Source organism: Prunus persica, chromosome G1 (genome assembly GCF_000346465.2).
Source record: "Prunus persica cultivar Lovell chromosome G1, Prunus_persica_NCBIv2, whole genome shotgun sequence".
In the NCBI taxonomy this organism is placed as follows: domain Eukaryota; kingdom Viridiplantae; phylum Streptophyta; class Magnoliopsida; order Rosales; family Rosaceae; genus Prunus; species Prunus persica.
Genome location: NC_034009.1, coordinates 12,326,385 through 12,346,451, shown reverse-complemented (window position 1 = coordinate 12,346,451; position 20,067 = coordinate 12,326,385). Strand labels below are relative to the sequence as shown.

Here is a 20,067-nt window from a genome sequence, read left to right as displayed (position 1 = left end):
AATGTTCGTTTTCAACATAAAGATACAAATTCTAAACAAAGTTCCCAAAAAGATAAAATGCTGTTACACTAGGGATGTATATTTCAAACCCAATCCTGGAAAGACAAAATCATACCCCAAACCTGGGCTACAAGTCCTAATTATGGGTCTCGATTCTGAGTTAAAGATCCTAAGTTCAAATTACAGGCTTTGAATTTAAAGCTCGTTCAGTTCAAGATTTATTTAGAAGCTTGTGAATGAGTATGAAATTGCATTCTCCAATTCGGTGAATATAATACATTAGTCTAGAAAGATGCATCAGAAGACAGAGAGCTGAAATTCCTTTCACTAAAAATCGTCTGTAACAAAACTACTCTGATTTAACTTTCTAAATTTCGGTAACACTAGAGCTGCCTGAAGTACAATGGATCACATCCTTCCCAGTTGTGAATTCTGTAACGCATCATATCTTTCTACGTTTCTATGTCATATTAATCTGCTGTGTTAACATTACTCTTCCAGTTACATATGTTACAAAATTCAGACGGGTGTGGTCCATTTACCCCGCGAGGGGAAATAATTAGTGAACTCTTTAAGTCCTAGAAACTATGGTGAACTGACAGAGAAAGCTGGAAAGAATAAGATTTAGGTGTAAAGAATGGAGAAGGTGGTAAAGAATCAAGTCTTCTACAATAGCTGGACCTCGTATTATCAGCCAGACCCGCGACGTTATACCAGAAGACTAGTGAGAAGTGGGCGCTCCACATCTCCATTCCTTCCGACCTTACTTTTATCTCGATGCCGAGCTCTGCCATCAGAGAATTAGGAAGAGGATTAACAAACTGAAATTTAACAAGATAACATGCATTTGTGGGCAACATGCAGTTTTGACAGCATACTAAATTTGGCAAACAGATTGCACTGTCAAGTTGCAGACCTCTGTGTGAGGCAAAATAATAAGTTCCACTGGAGAAAGGATCTATCCGAGCAGTCCATTGGAACAAGCAAGAACAACATGTTTTGATATGTAAAGCTCAGAAATCCTCCAAATAAAAAGATAAAATGACTGACAGCCTCGCTGCCAATCAAATATGTCATTCGGAAAACCATATTTAACAGTTACTCTGTAAACTAAAAAACAATTCTCCTCGATGTAGTTTAATGAACATCCGAACTCACCAGTAAGTTTACAAGTCTCCATCACTTGCCAACTGCATCCTAGAATTGGACGGAACTATCAAACTAAATCACCATTAATATGACCCAATACAGGATTAAAACTGACAGAGAAACAAATAACCATACTTTTAGATGGCTTAAGAACACCTGAGCAACAAGTATTCAGCTAGTAAGTGCATTAAGCACACTCCACCCGTTGATAAGCAACTGTGGATTCAGCTTGTGTGTTCTTGTCATTACAGGTGTTCATTGGCTTACTTTCTATCCAGTATATGCAAAAGGAAGTGCCACATTGTCAAAACCTCTAGCCAAAAAGGCAGAAAGAAAATTGAAAATTGTGTATGCAGATGCTTCAGTATATTATATTAGGAAAGCTTATAAGACGTGCATTATACCATCAACGTGTAGAAAATTGAATCATCTCACTAATATAAACCTTAAGGAGAAAATAATGAAAGATTCATGGCCTAAAATCTAAACTAGAAAGACACCCTCGTAATGCCAGTATACGCAAGATCAAACAATGCAATGTGCCATGTAGTCTCATATCAAAATTATGAATTATATAAAAGAATAAAAGCTTCTTTATTTTTCTGGTCTGCAAACACATATTTTCTGAGACATATACATCTAGGTATCTTTGTATTCTAGGTGCTAAACAAAAAGCTAGGACTTGAAATCCAAACTCATGCATAGCTCAATCAGTAGTTTACTTTCTTGATAGCATGAAAGATGTGTGAGAAATTCAAATCTCAGACTTGATCACTTGTATAAAGCTTGTCCCTGGTGTGGTACTTGGCTTCTTTCGAGAAAAGTTAACTACTCACCCACACACCAAAAAAGATAAAGATAAAAAAAGACTTTGGCATATACATTGAATCCAAATTTGTACTTGAAGGCCATATACAATGCCACAAGCTTTTCCTATCAAATTTGGATTATCCCATGCACATCTAGCTATTTTGAGATATTTGACATGAGTAAAGCATCATAGAGACCTTACACTAGTCGATTGGAGCTCCATTGAAGCCGAATCGTCGTTTTCCTGCCACACAAACTTTCAAAAGTCATTACTTGGAACCAGTGTTGGTAGAATGTAGTAGGGGGATGGATGGCAATACCTCGATCAATAAATCCTTCCTGGTAATCAAGCCAATCACACGAGATGGCCGGGGTACAACAAATATATGTCTCAGACCCAGTTGGCGGAAAAGATTATATACCTGCATCATCAAGTGCAGCATAAATCTAATAAGACTAGAACTATGTGACATGGTAAGAAACTAGGAAGTCATAAATTGCAACGAAATTCTCGCCTTTGTCAAAGACATATCCTCAGGGACAATGTAAGGAGATGGGTTCAAAAAGAGGGCAAGATCTATGTACATTTCCAAGTCATCTGAACTAAGACGTATATCATGTATAGATAATCCTTTACTGGAAGCAGGTTTCACAAATTCACTTATAGTGTGCCTGCAGTACAGAGGATCTGTCAAAAATCTCATAGTAAAAGGGAAGGGCCAGACTACAAACCAACTTCAAGCCTCCACTTGCCTGATAGACCTGGATCCTTTTGGATCACAGGGCAAGGGACTATGCTGGAAATCCACCTTCGACTGCAGAAGTACCAACAAGTGACTGCATCACAAACCACATACTAATGTTAATTTTTAGAACATTTACCACCTTCATACATGAAATCAGACATAAATGTGAGATATATAAACACCATACCTACGCAGCATTAGTCCAATGACAAGTGTTTCTCCATTTCTTGCATGATCAATCACCTGAAATGAATATAACATGAAACACAAACTTATATATCAAACGATAGAAAGAGAGGGGTAGAGAGAGAGAGAGAGAGAGAGAGAGAGAGAAGAAAAAACAAATTTGTAACATACAGGGAAGCCATTATGGTTGTTGCTCCGCAAAATGGAAACCACATCTGCAACCTTAACAACACGAGGGAAGGAAATAACCTACACACAAAAAAAAAAAAAAAAAAATTGAGCACAGTGAGCTTACTATTACAATGAATAAAAAGAGTAAAGAAATCAATGCACTGTGGATCGCAGAGCACAGAGACCCATGTACAATAGGTTCAAAATGAAAAATGCATCAAACAAAATAAAGAACACGGTGTTGAACTTGAAATCAGAAAGACCGCCTTGTGAGGTTATTAAGGTATGGGCATCCACTTTCGTATGATAACAGAAGGTTTTTCTTTCAACTTTCTTCTCTGCCTTCATTTCAATGTTTTCCCTGTTGAGTGAGAACTAAACAAAAGGCTCCCTAGCTTCCAATTGTCAGTTATCTATCACAATGATATCACCAGCAGAACCCATTTTCAAAGGATTCAAATCAATTTGGCCATAATCCTTGGAGTTTAAGGTGGCTCATACTTGGGATAAGCGTCTTTGAAGTTGAATGGATCAGAGTAGGGAAGTTCAGGACAAGTGAAAATCTCTAGGCACATTTATACATGGGCTCCGTACTAATGTATACATATGAGGGGTCAGTAATGCTAAATATGCTAAATTAAAGTGACATTCACCCTTTTTCCAGAGGCCTCCTTCGCAGTCATCTTCCGCATTTGGTACTTGGGTCTTGATTCCAGTAGTGGAATGCTCCTTAATCGTGCCTGTTCTTCATACAGGCCTTCATTGAAAGCATCACCAACAGCCTGCAAACCTAAAAGATTTAAGTATCTCTCCACAGAGTCTATTAATATAATACAAAGTTTCAGAAAGTGTACCTTTGAAATAAGAAGAACAAGCATGATAAGAGGCAAAAGTTTCAAATTATTGGTGATTTCAACCATAATGACACATAGAGACACTGTCATCCGCATTGAACCTCCAAGAAAAGAAGCCGCACCGAGTAGTGCATATCTGCAGAACCAGCAAGCATAAAAGTGCATTTAGTTCTAAAGCTCTGTTAGTAGTATAAAATGTGGCAGATTAAATCTGAGTATCAAAGATCATAAAGGCTCAAGAGACTCACGTTCCCTCTTCAATGTTGAGCTTCTTGTAAACTTTAACAACAAACATGCCAACTAGACGCCCATACGTTGATCCTATCATTATCCCAGGAACAAATTGACCAGCTGGAACAGCTGTACCAAATGTCACAACTGCTAATGAATAAAACATAACCTGAAATGCATTAGGAAAACAAAGTCACGTAAAAATAAAACTCAAGGGAGCAATGAGAGAAAAATTCTCTGGGAACTTAATTAGTCAAATTACATTTTTATTGAAACCGTCAAGCTGCCCAGGAAAAAGGACTGCCAAGACCTTAGAACAGTATCTTAGAAGGCCCATTAGTTTTAGAGTTAAATTCATTTTCCTAGGGTAAATATACTTTCGTATCTTAGAAACTCCAAGCCCCTTAGGCAGGTTCCAATCTTCCTACCTTCTATATATTATTTTCGTACTTCCAGGGATGTCCATGTGCAAGTACTCATTCATGTACCTTCATTTGTTTCTGAGTCTTAAAATTTCCTTTTTCATTCAATTATTTTTCCAACTAGATTGGATATGGAACAGCTACCCCTCTCAAGGAGTGTGAGATTTTGTCACCATGGCCAATACATAAGACCAACAGTACCCAAATGACAAAAAACCAACACGCAAAGTAGAGGAACCCGGTCAATTCATCATCTAAAGACAAAAAAAATGTTGTGTGTGAACAGTATATACGCACAAAAGGCAATAGCTAAGTAAATAAAAGCAATACCAAGAAGGTCAATAAACTTTGGGCACTGTACTCATGAATTGTTTTTGCACTAAACAAGTTCCTGATTGCGTCATCCTGCAACAACAAAAAACAAATCTGTAATAAAACGAACGACGAGACCTGCAACCTTATATGTCAAGAAGATAAATTGTTCCAAAAATTCTCAAAACCTGAGTGTTGAAGAAAATAGTCGCCAGATCATTGTATTCCTTGTCCTTGCTGCAATAAAACTGGAAATAGCCTAGAATTAGGAATGGAAATTCTAAAGCAGCCTCAGAATTCTCAGAATTCAAACACAAACCCAAAGCTACTCAACACTTAAATGAGGATGAAGCTTACTAATAAAGTAAGATGTGTTTTTAATCTGTAAGAGTAACTTAGGCTCACATGAGAAACTCTAAATTGAAGTCTTCAAACAACTGCTGAGCTCTTCCAAGAAAATTAACAAGAAGTATTTCTGATATCTTTTAAAACCATGAAACGCAGGAGGCTTCCACATGCACTGAGCAACTCCAAATAATTCACAATTTAATCTAACAATTATCTTAGAGATGTACTTCCTAACCTAGTTATTATCTTTCTTTTTTATTAAAAGAATTGACACGTGCACCTTCAGGTTTTAAGTTGGCTATGCAATTTCCGCATCGTTATATGACTATGAGTGAAAATAATAGTAAGGTTTTTTCAATTCATGCTAAATACAAGAAAGAACGAAAAAAATCATCTCAAAATAGTTGAGAGCAAATAATTATCAGTCAACATCTTACATTTACATAATTCCCATACATTCCTGGAGGCCTTGGGCATTCAATACCAGAATCTGGATTTGCTTCAGGGCATGGACTGCAATTTCTTAAAAGGGGTAAACCAAAGGAAATGATTGATGTTATCAGAGAGATGAGGCACGCTTCAATTATCTGCATTTTGGGGTTCAGCAGGAAGGGACAAGAAGAGAGTTGAAGTCAACCGTAGAGCAACATGGCACCATTTGAAAAACATAAATTTCATTGACTACATCAAAAACCTACCTTGACTCGATTCCCATTTTTGTGCAAATAATTCCGGCGCCAGTAAGCAATATAAAATGTAAGCTGGTTAAATAAGGCTCCTGAAAAAGAGAACAATTTGAAAATAAAGTTTAATTTCAGGAGAAACAGAAACCAGAAAAGAGCATGGACACTTTCATAGCTCAGGCAACAAACACATACCCAGTAGACCTCCAATAACTCCAATAACTGCCATCGGCAAGAACTCCTCAAAAGAGTAGTCCTCTTGACCACTAAATGAAATTAATTAGGATGTTAGAAAAGGCTAAAAATTGAGAAAAAAATACAGAACTAAAGAAAGTTTTAGATCTTTTCAGAAAAATGAAGAAAATTTAGATCTTAACTCTGATATGTCCCATATTATGAAGCCACCTGACCCAAAATGCCCACACTTTCCACTCTTACACCATCCCATTGCAGTACGCACCACAACAGCCACAATAGCAGAAGTGAAAAAGACCCGCCACATAAGTTGACTCTTCCACCTTATAAGAAAAACATAAAAGTTGATGAAATACAAAAGAAAAATGCTTCCAAGGAAATGAGTTTGAAATATTTTTTAATTTAATTCCACAATACTAGCATATATAAATATAACTATCTGCATGAATCCACAAGAAACGCACACTGCATATTTGAAGAAATAACTCTTTTTTTATAATAGAAACGATTATATTGATAAACAAGAGGAAAGGCAATCCTCAAGCGAACTACAGACAGACTTAAACCACACTCCTACGAGACAAGAAACTAAAAGATCGAAACACAACGAAACATAAAGACCCACACACCGGCAAGAAATAACTATAATAAAAATCAGACAGTAACTGCATGATGAAGAATGGAACAGCATTACCAAGATGTAACTTCCTCCAATGCAAATAGTACGCCGCCAACAGGAGCTCTAAAAGCAGCAGAAACTCCGGCTGCACACCCACAGGTTACCTTTTCAAAAAATCACAAAAATGCAAAATGAGCACAATTTTGAGGTGCATGACTTCTATCACCAGAGTTGGACATATCTAAGAATACCAAGGTAGATGGTAAGAACAGTACTTGGATATTTTTAACATAACAGACAAACATACAATAAATAAATGGTTCAAGACTGTTATAGGGTGCCTACGTTTTTCTTTCAACAAAACAGAACACCATATATGAACTAGATTCTGGATACCATCAGGGAAGGACAAAAAACGACAGCTACAACTACAAAGCTCATGAACTTGACAACTAGCAAGTATGGAAGTTGTGAATAGAAACTAGTCAAAGGAGATTACCATGCCTATGATTAATTCGCAATGGAATTTGACAAAAATCTAGTTCCAGGCAGGTAAAATTTTTAGAGTTCAGACAATAAACCTGAAAGTCATAAATCACTCACCAGATCCCGACGATCTCTGTCGCTATGAAAAATTTGTAGCCACCTGGATCTTAGATGGTATTTTGAAGATCCACCCTGTATTCAGATATGACCACAATAATTTTTAAAAGAAAAATTGTATGTAACTCGGACACTAGAAAGATATTATAATATGTGACATCAAAAACATGGTTTTTAAGAACTTGTGCATGACAATTAAGATTATAAATGTATAAAAATAAATAAAAACAAGAATGTGCAAACAATTGCCAACATACTCCAGAAGTTGAACGAAGAACTAATTAGAAGCCTTCAAAAAGAGCAGTATGCATGCGCTTACTTGTCCAAGCAAAGAAGCAATACAAGCACCAGTATGAACAAGAGGGCCCTCTTTGCCTAAAGCTAGACCACCTCCCACCGACCCAATGCTCCCAAATATCTGCGCAGTTTCCAGAAGACTATAACTCAAAGTACATTATTTAAATCTCAACAAATAAATAGAAAGCCAAAACAGGTAATCACACCTTTCCAATCAAGGTTCTGAAAAGAAGTATACCAGGCATATCAACCCCTGTACATTTGATTAACAATTAGCAGGACGCTTGGCTCATAAAATTAGCAATACTCAATAGAAATACATTATAAGTCCAACTTACCATTCAAATATCCCTTGATTTCTGGAATACCGGAACCAGCTGCTGCGGGTGCAAATTGTGTAACAATATATACAGAGGAAAAAACCAAAACTAAGTTGATTAATACGTATACCAAAAAACCAGCCACATATGATTTTTGTATTATAGCAAATGTCAATGCAAACTTCCAGCCTGCAAAGTTCTCAACGGAAAGATTGATGAAAACAGCAGCTAATCCAGTGCCTGAAAGCAATAAAAAAAAGAATTCATAAAATGAATAGAAAGTCTGAGGAGTTAAAACCAAAGTAAATAGACCACCAAACAAAATTTTAATACTGAATTCTACTCCAATTTGGTTCCTCTGAAGTGACACTACTACACAAAAGCTAAACAATTGGTGCCATAGCTAATATATGCTTACCGATACCGATGAGCAAAGCAAAGAACCACTTCACCATCACATAATATCCAACATAAAGCTTCCCTCTCTGCGCCTGTAGATATCAAAACACACAAAATTAACCCCCCAAAAAAAAACGAACATTTCTACAAAGTTGACGCTCAATTAAGCTCAGAAGTGTGACCTGTTCTTTCCGATAAGCGTAATTCTCAATGACTTCATAGTCGAGGCTATCGATGCTGCTCTCGTCGCTCTTCTTGACGAGGCCGACGGTGTCAGGCTCGCCGTCCTCCGAGTTCGGAAGACGAGACCAGGCGAGCTTCGGCGCCTCGATCCCGTTATGCAAATGATTCGACAGCATGATTGCTCCAAACTCGGATTTCGGATCAAACCCTAGAAATTCCGAATTCGAAATCGGAGCCGGTACAGCATAACAGATCGGAGATTACAGAGAAGTGAATTGAATTAACCAAATCTTATTCGGAATCCGAGAAAGTGCTTTTGAAGAAGAGAAGTGGGAGAGGTGAGGTGTTGGCTGACTTTGGCGGTAAAAGTTAGAACCGGGAGTGACTCTCTCTCTCTCTGTCTCCTTCGCTGTGTGTGGCTTTGTTATGTCTTTTTACTATTTTCTTTGCGTGCGTTTGACTGACTCTGAAAACCGTTCGCTTTGCAACGAAGCAGGTGTTACGCGCTCTGGGATAGGATCTTCTGCGGCAGCGGTTGTGTGAGCTTTTGGGGGTCTAGTGAATGGACGGCTGGATGGTGACTTAAGAATTCTTGAGATCGGCGGTTATATAAGACAAGGCGAATTTTGGAATTTTGGAATGTTGTGCTGTTAGCGTGGTGGGTGGCCTGGGATACAAGTGCACAGTTAGGTTGAGGGTAGTAGTGTAGGGGAGGGTAGCCCGTGGGGTCGGTTGAACGGAATTTTGGACTTACGGTTGAGGAAATTAAAAAATGTTTTTTTTTTATAAATATTATAGTATGGTGGGTGGTTGGTGGGGACGTGTCCAACCGAGGCGGGCAAAGGCGCATGGTTTATAATCATTGTTTAGTCCATGGATGGATGCCGCTATATCAGTGTCATCTCTACTTTTGGTAATCTGAAATAACATAGAATTGAACATGAGTAACAAGTATATTTTTGTTTCGGGTATATTAAGATCCCGAGTACCATTCTAGAAAATAAAAATATATGAGCAGTGCTAGCTAAATGTGCATTTTGTTGCGGACTTTTGACACGCTAAGATGTTATTCGGGTTTGAATTTGAAATCACTGATCTGCGAATTAATGTTATTTTTCATTTAGCTTTTGAATATATTAAATAAATATATTTATGTGTAAGTGTGGCAGAAAATGAATAAAAAAGGGAAAAAAGAGGAAGACAAGAAAGGAATGTTGCTAGCATTACTCAAAATAATATTGTGTGATTATAGCAGTTGTTGCAAGGCGATTATAGCTCAGATAATTACAAGCAAATACTCATACATCAGAGATCATGTGTTTGAATTTCTCCTTCTTTCGTTTGTACAAAATATACCTAAAATATACAAAAAAAAGTAGTGGTTTTGCCTCTTTATATTGTCGGACCATATAAATGAGGACAATGGGTATCTTAACTCTTTTAGGGGTCGAAATTGTCACCTAAAAAATTAGCTAGGCTAGATTTTGGTGGGTATGTTATCTCTGTGTGGTTAATTTCCAAAAAAAAGGCTCTTTTAGTGGTCTATGATGAAACTCCATTCATTCTACTTTTTTTCAGTCGAAATCCATTCATTCTACTTAGTGAGCCAAGAGTCACATAAGAGGGATTTAAGCACGCAAACGATCGGCAATTGGCAATTGGCGAATGCATTCCAAGTCTGAGGTCACGACTAATAGTACCGCCAATATAAGAGTGATTCTACCATTTCCTCAACAACAAAAAATATTAACATAAAAAATTAACTTAGAAAACGAAAAAAGAGGGAATTTCAATGTCCTATAAAGAAGGTTTGTTGCTTCAAACTTCGAAGCAGCCAAAAGATGCATAGTATTATTATAGAAATAAGCTGTCATAACATGTGATGAACAACACCAAACAGAACACTTATCAGTCAAAACTGTGTCACAAGAAGGTTTCAGTTTTCCTTTGACATATAATATAAGAAGACTTTCCCATCTACCTCCTCGCCTATCAAAATTATGCTCTGAAAAATAATGTATGTTTATTAAAATAATATAATTTTCTAATTTTTGGTACATTGTATTGTAATGAGCAAATTGATATTATTTATATAATTTTCTTTTAGAAACAAATGAAAAACCGAAGCAAGATATGAGACACTTTGACCTGTGTCTTCCAGTATGTCACCTCCAGAGCATCTCTGATGCTTGGCGTGGCTTGGCTTGGCATCCTTTCCCTACTCAGTTGCTTTTGTTATTTCTTTTTTCCATCCGATACTCTCCTTTTTCATTTTTCCATATTTTTCTTTGAATTCTTTTGCGGCTGGCTGAGAGCATCAGTTTAGCTGATCCTCATACTATCACTTAAAGTTTTGAAGGGGCGGGATTAGAAGTCGAGAGCTCCGAATACATAGTTGATATCTCTTTTGCAAAGTATTCCTTTGCTTGAGGTCTCTTGATCTGAAGAAGTCGAGAAGAAAGTGAGAATGTGATGTTAATTCATCCATGCATTTGCTATCAATCTTTTGAAACTGAACACTTGCCTTAAATGTTGGAGTGAGCAGACCATTCTCTATCGTGAATGGTTCAAGCACCAGTGTCACAGCTTTCACAAATTCAAAACCTCTCAACTGAAGTGAAATATATAGAATTATTTATTAAGAAAAAAGTTCAAAGTGTAAATCTGAACAAAGTGCACGGTAGCCCTGAGTGAGCTATTAGAACACTTGCCTGAGCTTCCCTGCCAACAGCATCCATATCAGCCAATACAGCTGCCCTTGCTCTAGGGTCATTGCACAGTTGCCCTAAATCTTGATACTGCACCCACACCACCAGAGAACCATGAATCAAATATCAAATTTCTGCAGCTAATGCCCATGTCCTTAGATGTAGAAAGAAATGAGGGAGTAAACACAATTCCCTCAATGTGCACCTTATTTTAGTTAAATTAAGGATCCCTTAGAAGGGCCCTTTATGTATGTAGATGTAATATTATAATATTCTTATTTTGTTTATAGCACCAAACCTCCAACACCTTGATCCTTAGAAAGGTAAACTTTCAAATGTGCATGTTTTCCCTTTTCTCTCCAAATAATAGAAAGACACTAAATCTAGACTTTGTAACTAAGATTTTTGCGGACTTGCTTCTTTTTTTCATATGGAAGTTATAAAATTAAAATTGGCCATGATAGTTGGACAGAATATGCAGGACATTTAAGACAAAATTAGTTCAGTGATCTAGATGAGTCAATCACTGTAAACCTGGAAGCAGTAATTCTATATGATCAGACATATATGTGAAGAGACTGTATGTTTACTCGTCTACATACCACTATTTCCATATATGCAGGGGAGAAAAGATCTATTGCACTTAAACTGCTTCTAATTTGTATAAATTTTGACAAGTTAATGCATGAAGATATCAACTAGTTGTAGGTAAATGGAAGGCCAAATACTTTTCTATGTGCATGTTCAAAAATGTAAACCAAACTTTACTCGAGTCCTCAAGCATAGAAGTTTTCATTTTCATTTTGTGCGACTGAAATGTCATATCTGACCTTAATGCCTTCAGAATCAGCCCACGCTTTCAAGACATCTGGGTCAACTGAGACAATTGCTACCAAAGAAGAATTTAGGCTGTCACCTACCAGTAGCAGCAAATAAGAAGTCAGCAGCCCATATGTGTGTGTGTGTGTGTGTGTGAGTGTGTGTGTGTGTGTGAGAGAAAGAGAGAGAGAGAGTGAGAGTGTAAATTCTTATTTCTTACCATGGACAAAGCACTGGGCAACAAACTTGCACTTGGCATAAACATTCTCAATTTTCTCTGGAGCTATATACTCTCCTTGTGCCAACTTGAAAATGTTCTTCTTCCTATGGGCATACAAAACCTTCAGTTATAGGCGTAAGGCCACATGCTAAACAGACACTAATATGCTCTAATCATGACAAATCCTGTAAGTTTGATAAATATCTCTCTATATGTGGGGTAAATCTTTTTTTTTTCTGAATAGTTCCTTTCTCTCAATAAACCTCACAGTTCGTTTGACCCTTAGTAAAACCATACAATATAAACCCATGCTACAGCACGTCTGATCCTAATTGTCCAAAAATATAGTGTACCTCATTAAGTGCTCTTACCAATTCAAACGGGTTTTAGCAGCCTTATATAAGATGATAAAGAAGCCACTATTGTAGCAGATATATATATTGAACTTCAGAGTTACCAAGTTGAAATTTTCACACTAAGGGCTCGTTTGGGAGTGATTCTGGATAGGCCAAAAATCACTTCTATGGAGAATCACTACTCCATATAATCACTTTAAGTGATTTTAAGCGATTTTGAGGAGAAGCACACTTTAAGTGGTTTTAAGTGATTTTATGGAGAAGCACCTCCCATGTGCTTCTCCCCAAAATCGTTTAAAATCACTTAAAGTGATTATATGGAGAAGCATAGTAGGTCTTTCTCCCCACAAGTGATTATGGCCCGCGCATAATCACTCCCAAACAAGCCCTGGGAAGGTGCAAAGCAAATCACCTCAGAGTTATCAGGTTGACTATCCCTTTGCAAAGTAAAGTTATACATGGGCAACCCCCATATGTGGAACATATCATAGTTTGAAAATATAAAGCAGAAGCAGTATCAATAAATCTGAGACTACCATTTAGGATGGTATGATCTCACCTATCAATGATTTTCAGACGACCTCCTGGTGACCACAGCCCGATATCTCCAGTATGAAGCCATCCATCTTCATCGATCACTTCTCTCCTGTTCATTAGGAATATATTATCGAACTAATTTAATATCTGACTAAAGGAATAATCATTTAAAACAAGATTTAACAGGTAAGTTAAATACGTCTGCACTTCATCTTTGTGATAGCCTTGGAAAATAATAGGACCCCTGACACAGATTTCACCACGAGGATAGGGTTGATCCTCAGACATGTAGTTCATCTCTGGTACATCAACAAGTTTTATTTCTGAAATCAAAAATAGGAAATCAAATATTAGCCCAAGGTTAGAGCAGAATGTATAAGGTGAAATAAATCCTATATGAAGAAAACCTTCTTTTCTACAATCTTTGATTCCTTGGGTAGAAATGTTAAAGAAAAATAAGAAGCTAAAATTTGTGGTAAGCATTATATGCAATAAACCTAACTGATGCCAATAAATAGGTGTGTTAAACTCACAGAATCAATGGGCAATAACTCACCGCAAGCTGGATTAGGAGAGCCAACATGGCCATATAGGTTGTCACCCCCATCCACAGAACTAATAACACAAGAAGTCTCTGTCATTCCATATCCTTCACTTACTTCACCACCAAAGCATCTGGAAATAAATCATCAATAGTTATAAGCCCAGTTGGGAAAAAAAAAATTAAAGAAAAGAAAGAACAAAACAATAAGATAAAATAAACAACCATATGTGACTCCTTCTAGGCATTCAAACGACTTACATCTTTAAAAATTCCATGACATCAGGAGACAAGGGTGAAGCACCTGATGCCATAAAACGAACCCGTCCTCCTAGCTTAGCCTTTATCTTATTGAATACCAATCTGTCCCACATGGGAGATGGATTTTTGCCTAGAAGATTCAGTAATGATACAATCAGAAATAGTGAAATCACATAACACAAGATAATTTTATAATTAACAATCAAACAGTTGAGACTCATCCTGTCAGCTGTGGCAAACAGAAAGTCCCAGGAGATCATGAGGCAGTACCAAGCAAACATTTCAGTACATCTCATGTTTCAAGCTGCTATATTTCTACATCAAATATAGAATATCACCTATTCACTTGTGGTTTTGTTCTTATTTTCCACAATTCTAGTTTTGTATTACATCAAAACAATTAGAAAGTAAAGGAATTTGACTTTACCCCTTAAAACCATTAATATAAGATCAGAGGAACTTATTTAATATATCAGCGTTGAGTAGGCTAAAGAAGTTTTGCAGTTAAAGCATAATCTGTTGAGAAAGTCATAGACATAATCTCATGTTATAATCCAAAAAAAGGACCTCGTCGATAATATACTTTACCACTTAATAATGCTTGCTTCTTGGCATTGTAAGCAGCATTAAATAGCCTCTCCCTCAGCACACCAGATGTCTTTACTGCATTTATAATTCTGAATAACCAGGACATCTGAATCAATGAATGATTAACTATATTTGTTTCTTTTAGATGAAAAACCACATAATTATGTGATGACTCAAAGACTCATCACATAATTTTGAAAATCATTTTACCCAGCATATATTCTGTTATACAGCCTAGGAACACTGCAGAAGATGGTAGGTCTTAGAGCAGCCATATCGTCCATTAGCTTCAAACTATCCTGTATAGCAGTTAAATAAACCCTGTAAGGCTTGTATCAGAAGATATTAATGCCTCAGCTACTCTAACATACCAGCACATATTACAACAGGTAAATCTGCAGTTTTAAAAGTACTAATAGGCCACAGGAGGAAATATTTAAAAAATAAAAATGCATAAATCAAGTCTCATACCCCTTGAAAGAATCCAACAGCAACCCCAAAATATACTGTCATGACCTGGTTAGCACGTTCATAAATATGCGCCAAAGGAAGATACGATATGTACCTGGAAAAATATAAGGTAAGTTTAGCAGAGAAAAAACTGGATGTATAAAGATCAGAACAAAACCTCAAACGAACTATTGTATACTAAGCACCAGACAGCCAATGATACTCACACGTCAGACGGGTAGAATTTGATAGCCATAGTGGCCCCAGAAACATTTGCAATCAAGTTTCCATGTGTCAATACAGCTCCCTAGCCAAACGATAGTATTTGGAATAGTGCAATTGTTAGAATATTTGGGATGATACTGATGTGGACAGTATTTAACATAATCTTGTATAAGGAGGAGCCAGCCAGCCCTAGAATTCTTAGGTGCTGTTTTTTTCTCCTTTCCTCTTCTCCCTCAATTTCTCTTCCTTTCTTCCATAATATCCAACATAAAAAGAGAAATCCAAACTATATATGGAAAAATGGAAGTCAAATCATTTAATGGAAACCCACTAACTTCGTCAGAAAGCGAAAAGTTCATAGCAGTTTAAGTTGTACCTTTGGGGTGCCAGTTGTACCACTTGTGTAGCATATTGTTGCAACATCTTCTGGTTCTGGTGGGAAAAAAGGCTGAAGACTACTATTGCCCTAAAAGGATATGACGAATATGAAGCACATCACTCAAACGTTTTTGAAAAATTATACCATCACATACTTATGGAATCCAACTATGATAACAGTCATAATATCCATGTAGCAACATGTGCATATAAAAACAGCTCATGTGCGTGTGTGAACAGACTCTGCATTGGAATATGTGAGAAGAAAGCCTTACCAACCACATGTAAGGGGTAAGTTTCATTGTGAAGACAAGGTGTAAAATAGAAAAACTATCCATTACGCAGCTATGAAAAAATGTAGATTGCTTATGCTATGGGTGTGTGTCTATGAGTTCATTTAGCATGCCTGAGTGGATGTGTCTACGAGTTCATTTAGCATGCCTGAGTGGATTATCATTGTGTTAGTCTTAGTACAGAAAAACTTCCATATGAAACCTGGATACATACCCCATTCTTAAGAAGATCATTTATAAGATCTCCCAAGACTTTTCAAGGATTTGGTTGATTCATAAGAAAGAAAAGAATTACCTGACTAAGCAATTTTGAATATGTTACAACCTTCACTCCAGTTGATGATGGAAGTGATGGTATTTGATCATCTATACCGCCAACCACCTGTATAATAATGAATGAAAAAGAAAGCATTACTTTAAAAGATATATAATAAAAAAGTTGCAAAGTCAAGATCATGATCACCTTCAATAGTATAAAGATTCATTTATACTATGAGGCGGATTATCATACCACAATCAAGCGTACAGTTGGAATATCCGCCAAGAAGCTCAACAACTGCAATTCCAAATGACAAGAATCAACAAAGTAAATTCAGAGCCATATAATATAACAATGTCGAATTTAATCTTTAGTATGACTACAAATATGCAGTCCTCTTTGATGATCTACTAACAAGAAGAGTAATTCCAATCACGAAGAAGGCAAAAAGGCCTTAAACGATGTCACTGAAACAGTGAGAAATGATACACTAAACTAAACTATACCTTGACACTAATCGTGGCCAAACATGAGACAAATGCCAAGGTTAAAGAAGTCAACACCACATAGTTGAGAAACAAACATTTCTCTAATTTAGGTGGATATTGTGATTGTTTTATATTGTAGCAATAAATTTTTAATGTTCTCTTATAAATTTGTCCTTCTCTTCTTATCTCTTCCTTTTATATTTTGCATAACTTAAGGGTAGGAAGTAAAGCATATTTTCCTGTCATTATTATAATGGTTTAATATCTACATTAACATCAGGTTTATATTCCATGATTTCAAACTAAGCAACTCATTGTGATAAACTCTACATTAACATCAGGTTTAAATTCCATGAGGTTTATCATAACATCAGGTTTACATTGCTGATCCTATATGCATCTCCAAAAATTTAAAATAATTATCAGTTGTCATTGAATACTCTACATATACAAAACTGAGGAAGAAAGAAAGTAGCAACCAAAAAGATATCATTAAGTTATAGAGCACCCTGAATAAAGAATAACTTAAACTCACACTATTCAACGTTTCAGGCACACAAAATATAACTTGTACAACAGCATGATTTACAATGTACTTGACAGCATCTGGACCTGCAAAAAATACCATATTTAACTGTAACATCTGAATACTAGACCAAGATTGGCAAAATTCGAGAAGAGTAGTACAAACCTAGAGTGTCATATAAAGGAACTGATATGTACGAATATGCAGAGCAAGCATGATCAACAATGAGCCACTCAGGTCTGTTGATAAAATACAACCCAATGCCAGCACCCTGCATTTATAGAAATAAAAGAAAGATAGGATTTGACATTAAACAGCATGGACACTTCCACTCGGTATTTTCAGATTACTTGAGAATTCTCAAAGAACTGATTACAAAGATAAAGTTCAATAACAGTATATATATTGGAACCGTAGAATTATTAGTGAAAATACCTTTGGTATTCCATGATAAATTAGGCCAGAACCTATTGCTGACCGTGCAGTACTTGCTTCTCCATATGTCATCCATTTGTATCTTGAAGCGGAAAAAATAATGAATGCAAATGGGTGAGGCTTCCCCAGGAATTTGAGAACTTTATTTATATAAAAAGACACTCACTCTCCAACTGTTCCATCAACCCGAATTCGTGTTCCCAAATATTTGTAATCTCGGAAAGTATCAACTGCGTGCCTAATTCACAAAATTAGATGGAATCATTTCGAAAAATTCAAGGGAAGATACAGAGTGGTTAGACATTTTGATATTTGTAGGGAAACATGTGTAATTTAGCAAAAAGTAGGTGGCTCACACGAAATTATCATGCAGTGTACCAATTTCAGGATGATCAGGGAATCTACTAACAAGCTTCAATGGGGAGCGTGCAGATCTGCCACCAGATTTTTACAAGATTAGCCAGAGGACTTTGTAGAGGCAACACATACAAGAAGAAGGGAATTTGCCCACCTGTATACATTCCACTTTCCTGTCTGTAATTTCTCTGGAAGCACCACACTGTACCCTTGCTCTGTTAAGAAATTAATTGTGACATTGCCTGATTAATATATGTATTTAAGCCAATAAGTTGAACATTTTAGACATGTTTTTAGATCCGATTGCAGATCACCTTTGTCAAGCTGTCTGTGTTCATTCTGTAATCCACCAAATAAGAAAGAAAGTTAAACCTTTCAAACAATCGCATTTAATTTCCTATCCCACTTGAAAGCCCTAAATTCCCGCTCAAAAATCTGTTTCCTAAAACATCTTTTGAGCAATAAACTTATCCAGTAGCACTTTCACAACTCATTTTTATCCCACAATACAGGATTCACGCAGTGAAATATCCCATACAACAAGGTCATGTAATGGCAGAAGCACCTACGCTCCACCAACGTAAAAAATAGAAATATCAGATGAAATCCAGAAGCACACTGGCATTTGGACTTGTAATTTAAAACGAGGGATTTTGATTTGACCATTTAGCTTCAGTTCTGTTTGCATAAACTGTTCTAAAAAACTAAAAAAAAATGTTTACGCTTTTATTGTGGATGAGGGGCCAAAACTTTATACTAAAAGAATTAAAGAGTAAATTTCATATCATAAACTTTTCAGAAAACACCTATTCAGAGGAAAAAAATTCCAAGTCTCTAAAAACCCAAAATTTAAAATTTAAAATCCAAACGCACCTCATAACGCTCTAGCAGGTTCTTATATTCAGAAAGCATCCTCATAAAGTGGGCTCAAGTGGGACACATAAAAAAGTATCAAACATGAAATCAAACGGAACACACCACCCTTTGCTGAAAGAGTAATCGAAAAGTTAAAACGGATGATCAATAATCGAAAAGCTCACACATCTATCAAAGCCAACGAAAAGCAGCGAATCACAATTGTTCTGATTCTCAAGGCGCTCAAGATTAAGACACGACAAAAAACTACGAGCAATACTTAATTAACTGAGAAACCCAGGTTCACCACCTAAAACGAGCCCTAGCTTTTTTGTACCACACCATTAAAGCCCCTCACTTGGACCAAAAAGAAGCTTTGAGCTTCTCCGGCATACTACGCGATCAAAAAAAACCGAAATTCAGCTGAAAACAGAGTGTGTGTGTGTGTGTGTGTGTGAGAGAGAGAGAGAGAGAGAGAGAGAGAGAGAGAGATGGCGCACCGGAAACGAACTCGCCGGCGGTGAGGTTTGGCCGGAGAGGAGACTCAGAGTCGGCAGCGGCGGTGGTGAGGTGGCCGTGAATGGCTTGAAGGCGACGTTCAGCTGGCGTTGAATCCATAGGAGAGCTTCTGGTATGTCTTTGTTGAAACTCGATTGGTCTCGTGAGTGTTGCTTTTGTGCGTTGGATTGGGAGTAGTTGGCGTGATTTTTATCTAGTGAGGTCAGGCTCCGTAAGCTCTTTTTGTTTTCTGTTTGTTTCTCGGGAATATCCGAGATAGAAAATGCGGGCACGCCTTCCAACGATGGCGATCAAGAGATTGAGATCACGTAGGAGATGGATACGGACAGAAATCAGAATAACGGCAGATGAGGAAGGAAAAAAAGATAAATATGCAATAATTTGGTGCTTTTTTCGCTTTCTGTGTCTGGTCTCAATAATTCGCCTCGTTTCGTTTTGGCGAGGAAATTATGTCGATTTTTTGTATAAGAAATAGTCAAATCTGCTTCTTTGTTCTTCTTTTCTTGGCCGTCGAACATTATTTGTACCTTTAAGTTTTATATTTATCCATTTTGGCAGATAGTTTCCGAATTGTGGTCAAATATGGACCGCATCACAGGTAGAGTTCAATTTCAATTCTTTTCTTTTCTATTTTTTCTGGTTTGCTATTTTCATGGGTTTTTTATATTTTATTTTTGTTACTTTCGCTGGTTTGGTAAACATGATGGCGTTGAGTTTGACATTA

At 36.8% G+C, this 20,067-nt stretch overlaps 2 protein-coding genes across 15 annotated transcripts; both read right to left on the bottom strand.

The window, feature by feature from the left end:
- Nucleotides 238–8,984, bottom strand: LOC18788198 (chloride channel protein CLC-d). Of its 13 annotated transcripts, none has more exons than XR_002271858.1 (25): nt 8,528–8,984; nt 8,365–8,437; nt 7,965–8,186; nt 7,833–7,879; nt 7,649–7,747; nt 7,330–7,404; nt 6,802–6,890; nt 6,290–6,430; nt 6,108–6,178; nt 5,928–6,007; nt 5,667–5,816; nt 5,070–5,129; nt 4,900–4,974; nt 4,165–4,316; nt 3,917–4,052; nt 3,716–3,844; nt 3,063–3,140; nt 2,893–2,948; nt 2,713–2,796; nt 2,475–2,631; nt 2,280–2,381; nt 2,157–2,203; nt 1,285–1,462; nt 1,159–1,197; nt 715–787 (listed from the first exon to the last, which is right to left on the bottom strand). XR_002271858.1 is itself a non-coding variant. In XM_020564537.1 (24 exons), the coding sequence occupies exons 1-24, from the start codon at nt 8,702–8,704 to the stop codon at nt 579–581; spliced, it is 2,541 nt and encodes an 846-aa protein (XP_020420126.1). In that variant the 5' UTR covers nt 8,705–8,981; the 3' UTR covers nt 238–578. The 13 variants fall into 13 exon arrangements, 10 of the variants coding, with proteins under 10 accessions (XP_020420126.1, XP_020420123.1, XP_020420158.1 ...); XR_002271864.1 differs by having other exon boundaries at nt 1,285–1,419; nt 8,528–8,983; XR_002271863.1 differs by having other exon boundaries at nt 1,285–1,419; nt 2,162–2,203; nt 8,528–8,983.
- On the bottom strand, nt 10,329–19,860 carry LOC18788595 (long chain acyl-CoA synthetase 6, peroxisomal). Of its 2 annotated transcripts, XM_020554118.1 has the most exons (24): nt 18,843–19,257; nt 18,284–18,308; nt 18,124–18,184; nt 17,969–18,046; nt 17,779–17,850; nt 17,613–17,694; nt 17,343–17,448; nt 17,187–17,263; nt 16,416–16,460; nt 16,200–16,286; nt 15,610–15,699; nt 15,236–15,315; nt 15,030–15,123; nt 14,769–14,857; nt 14,559–14,647; nt 13,971–14,100; nt 13,725–13,843; nt 13,368–13,491; nt 13,191–13,277; nt 12,276–12,379; nt 12,067–12,152; nt 11,240–11,326; nt 11,053–11,139; nt 10,329–10,969 (listed from the first exon to the last, which is right to left on the bottom strand). In XM_020554118.1, the coding sequence occupies exons 1-24, from the start codon at nt 18,885–18,887 to the stop codon at nt 10,874–10,876; spliced, it is 2,040 nt and encodes a 679-aa protein (XP_020409707.1). In that variant the 5' UTR covers nt 18,888–19,257; the 3' UTR covers nt 10,329–10,873. The 2 variants fall into 2 exon arrangements, with proteins under 2 accessions (XP_020409707.1, XP_007225174.1); XM_007225112.2 differs by lacking the exons at nt 18,284–18,308; nt 18,843–19,257 and adding an exon at nt 19,325–19,860.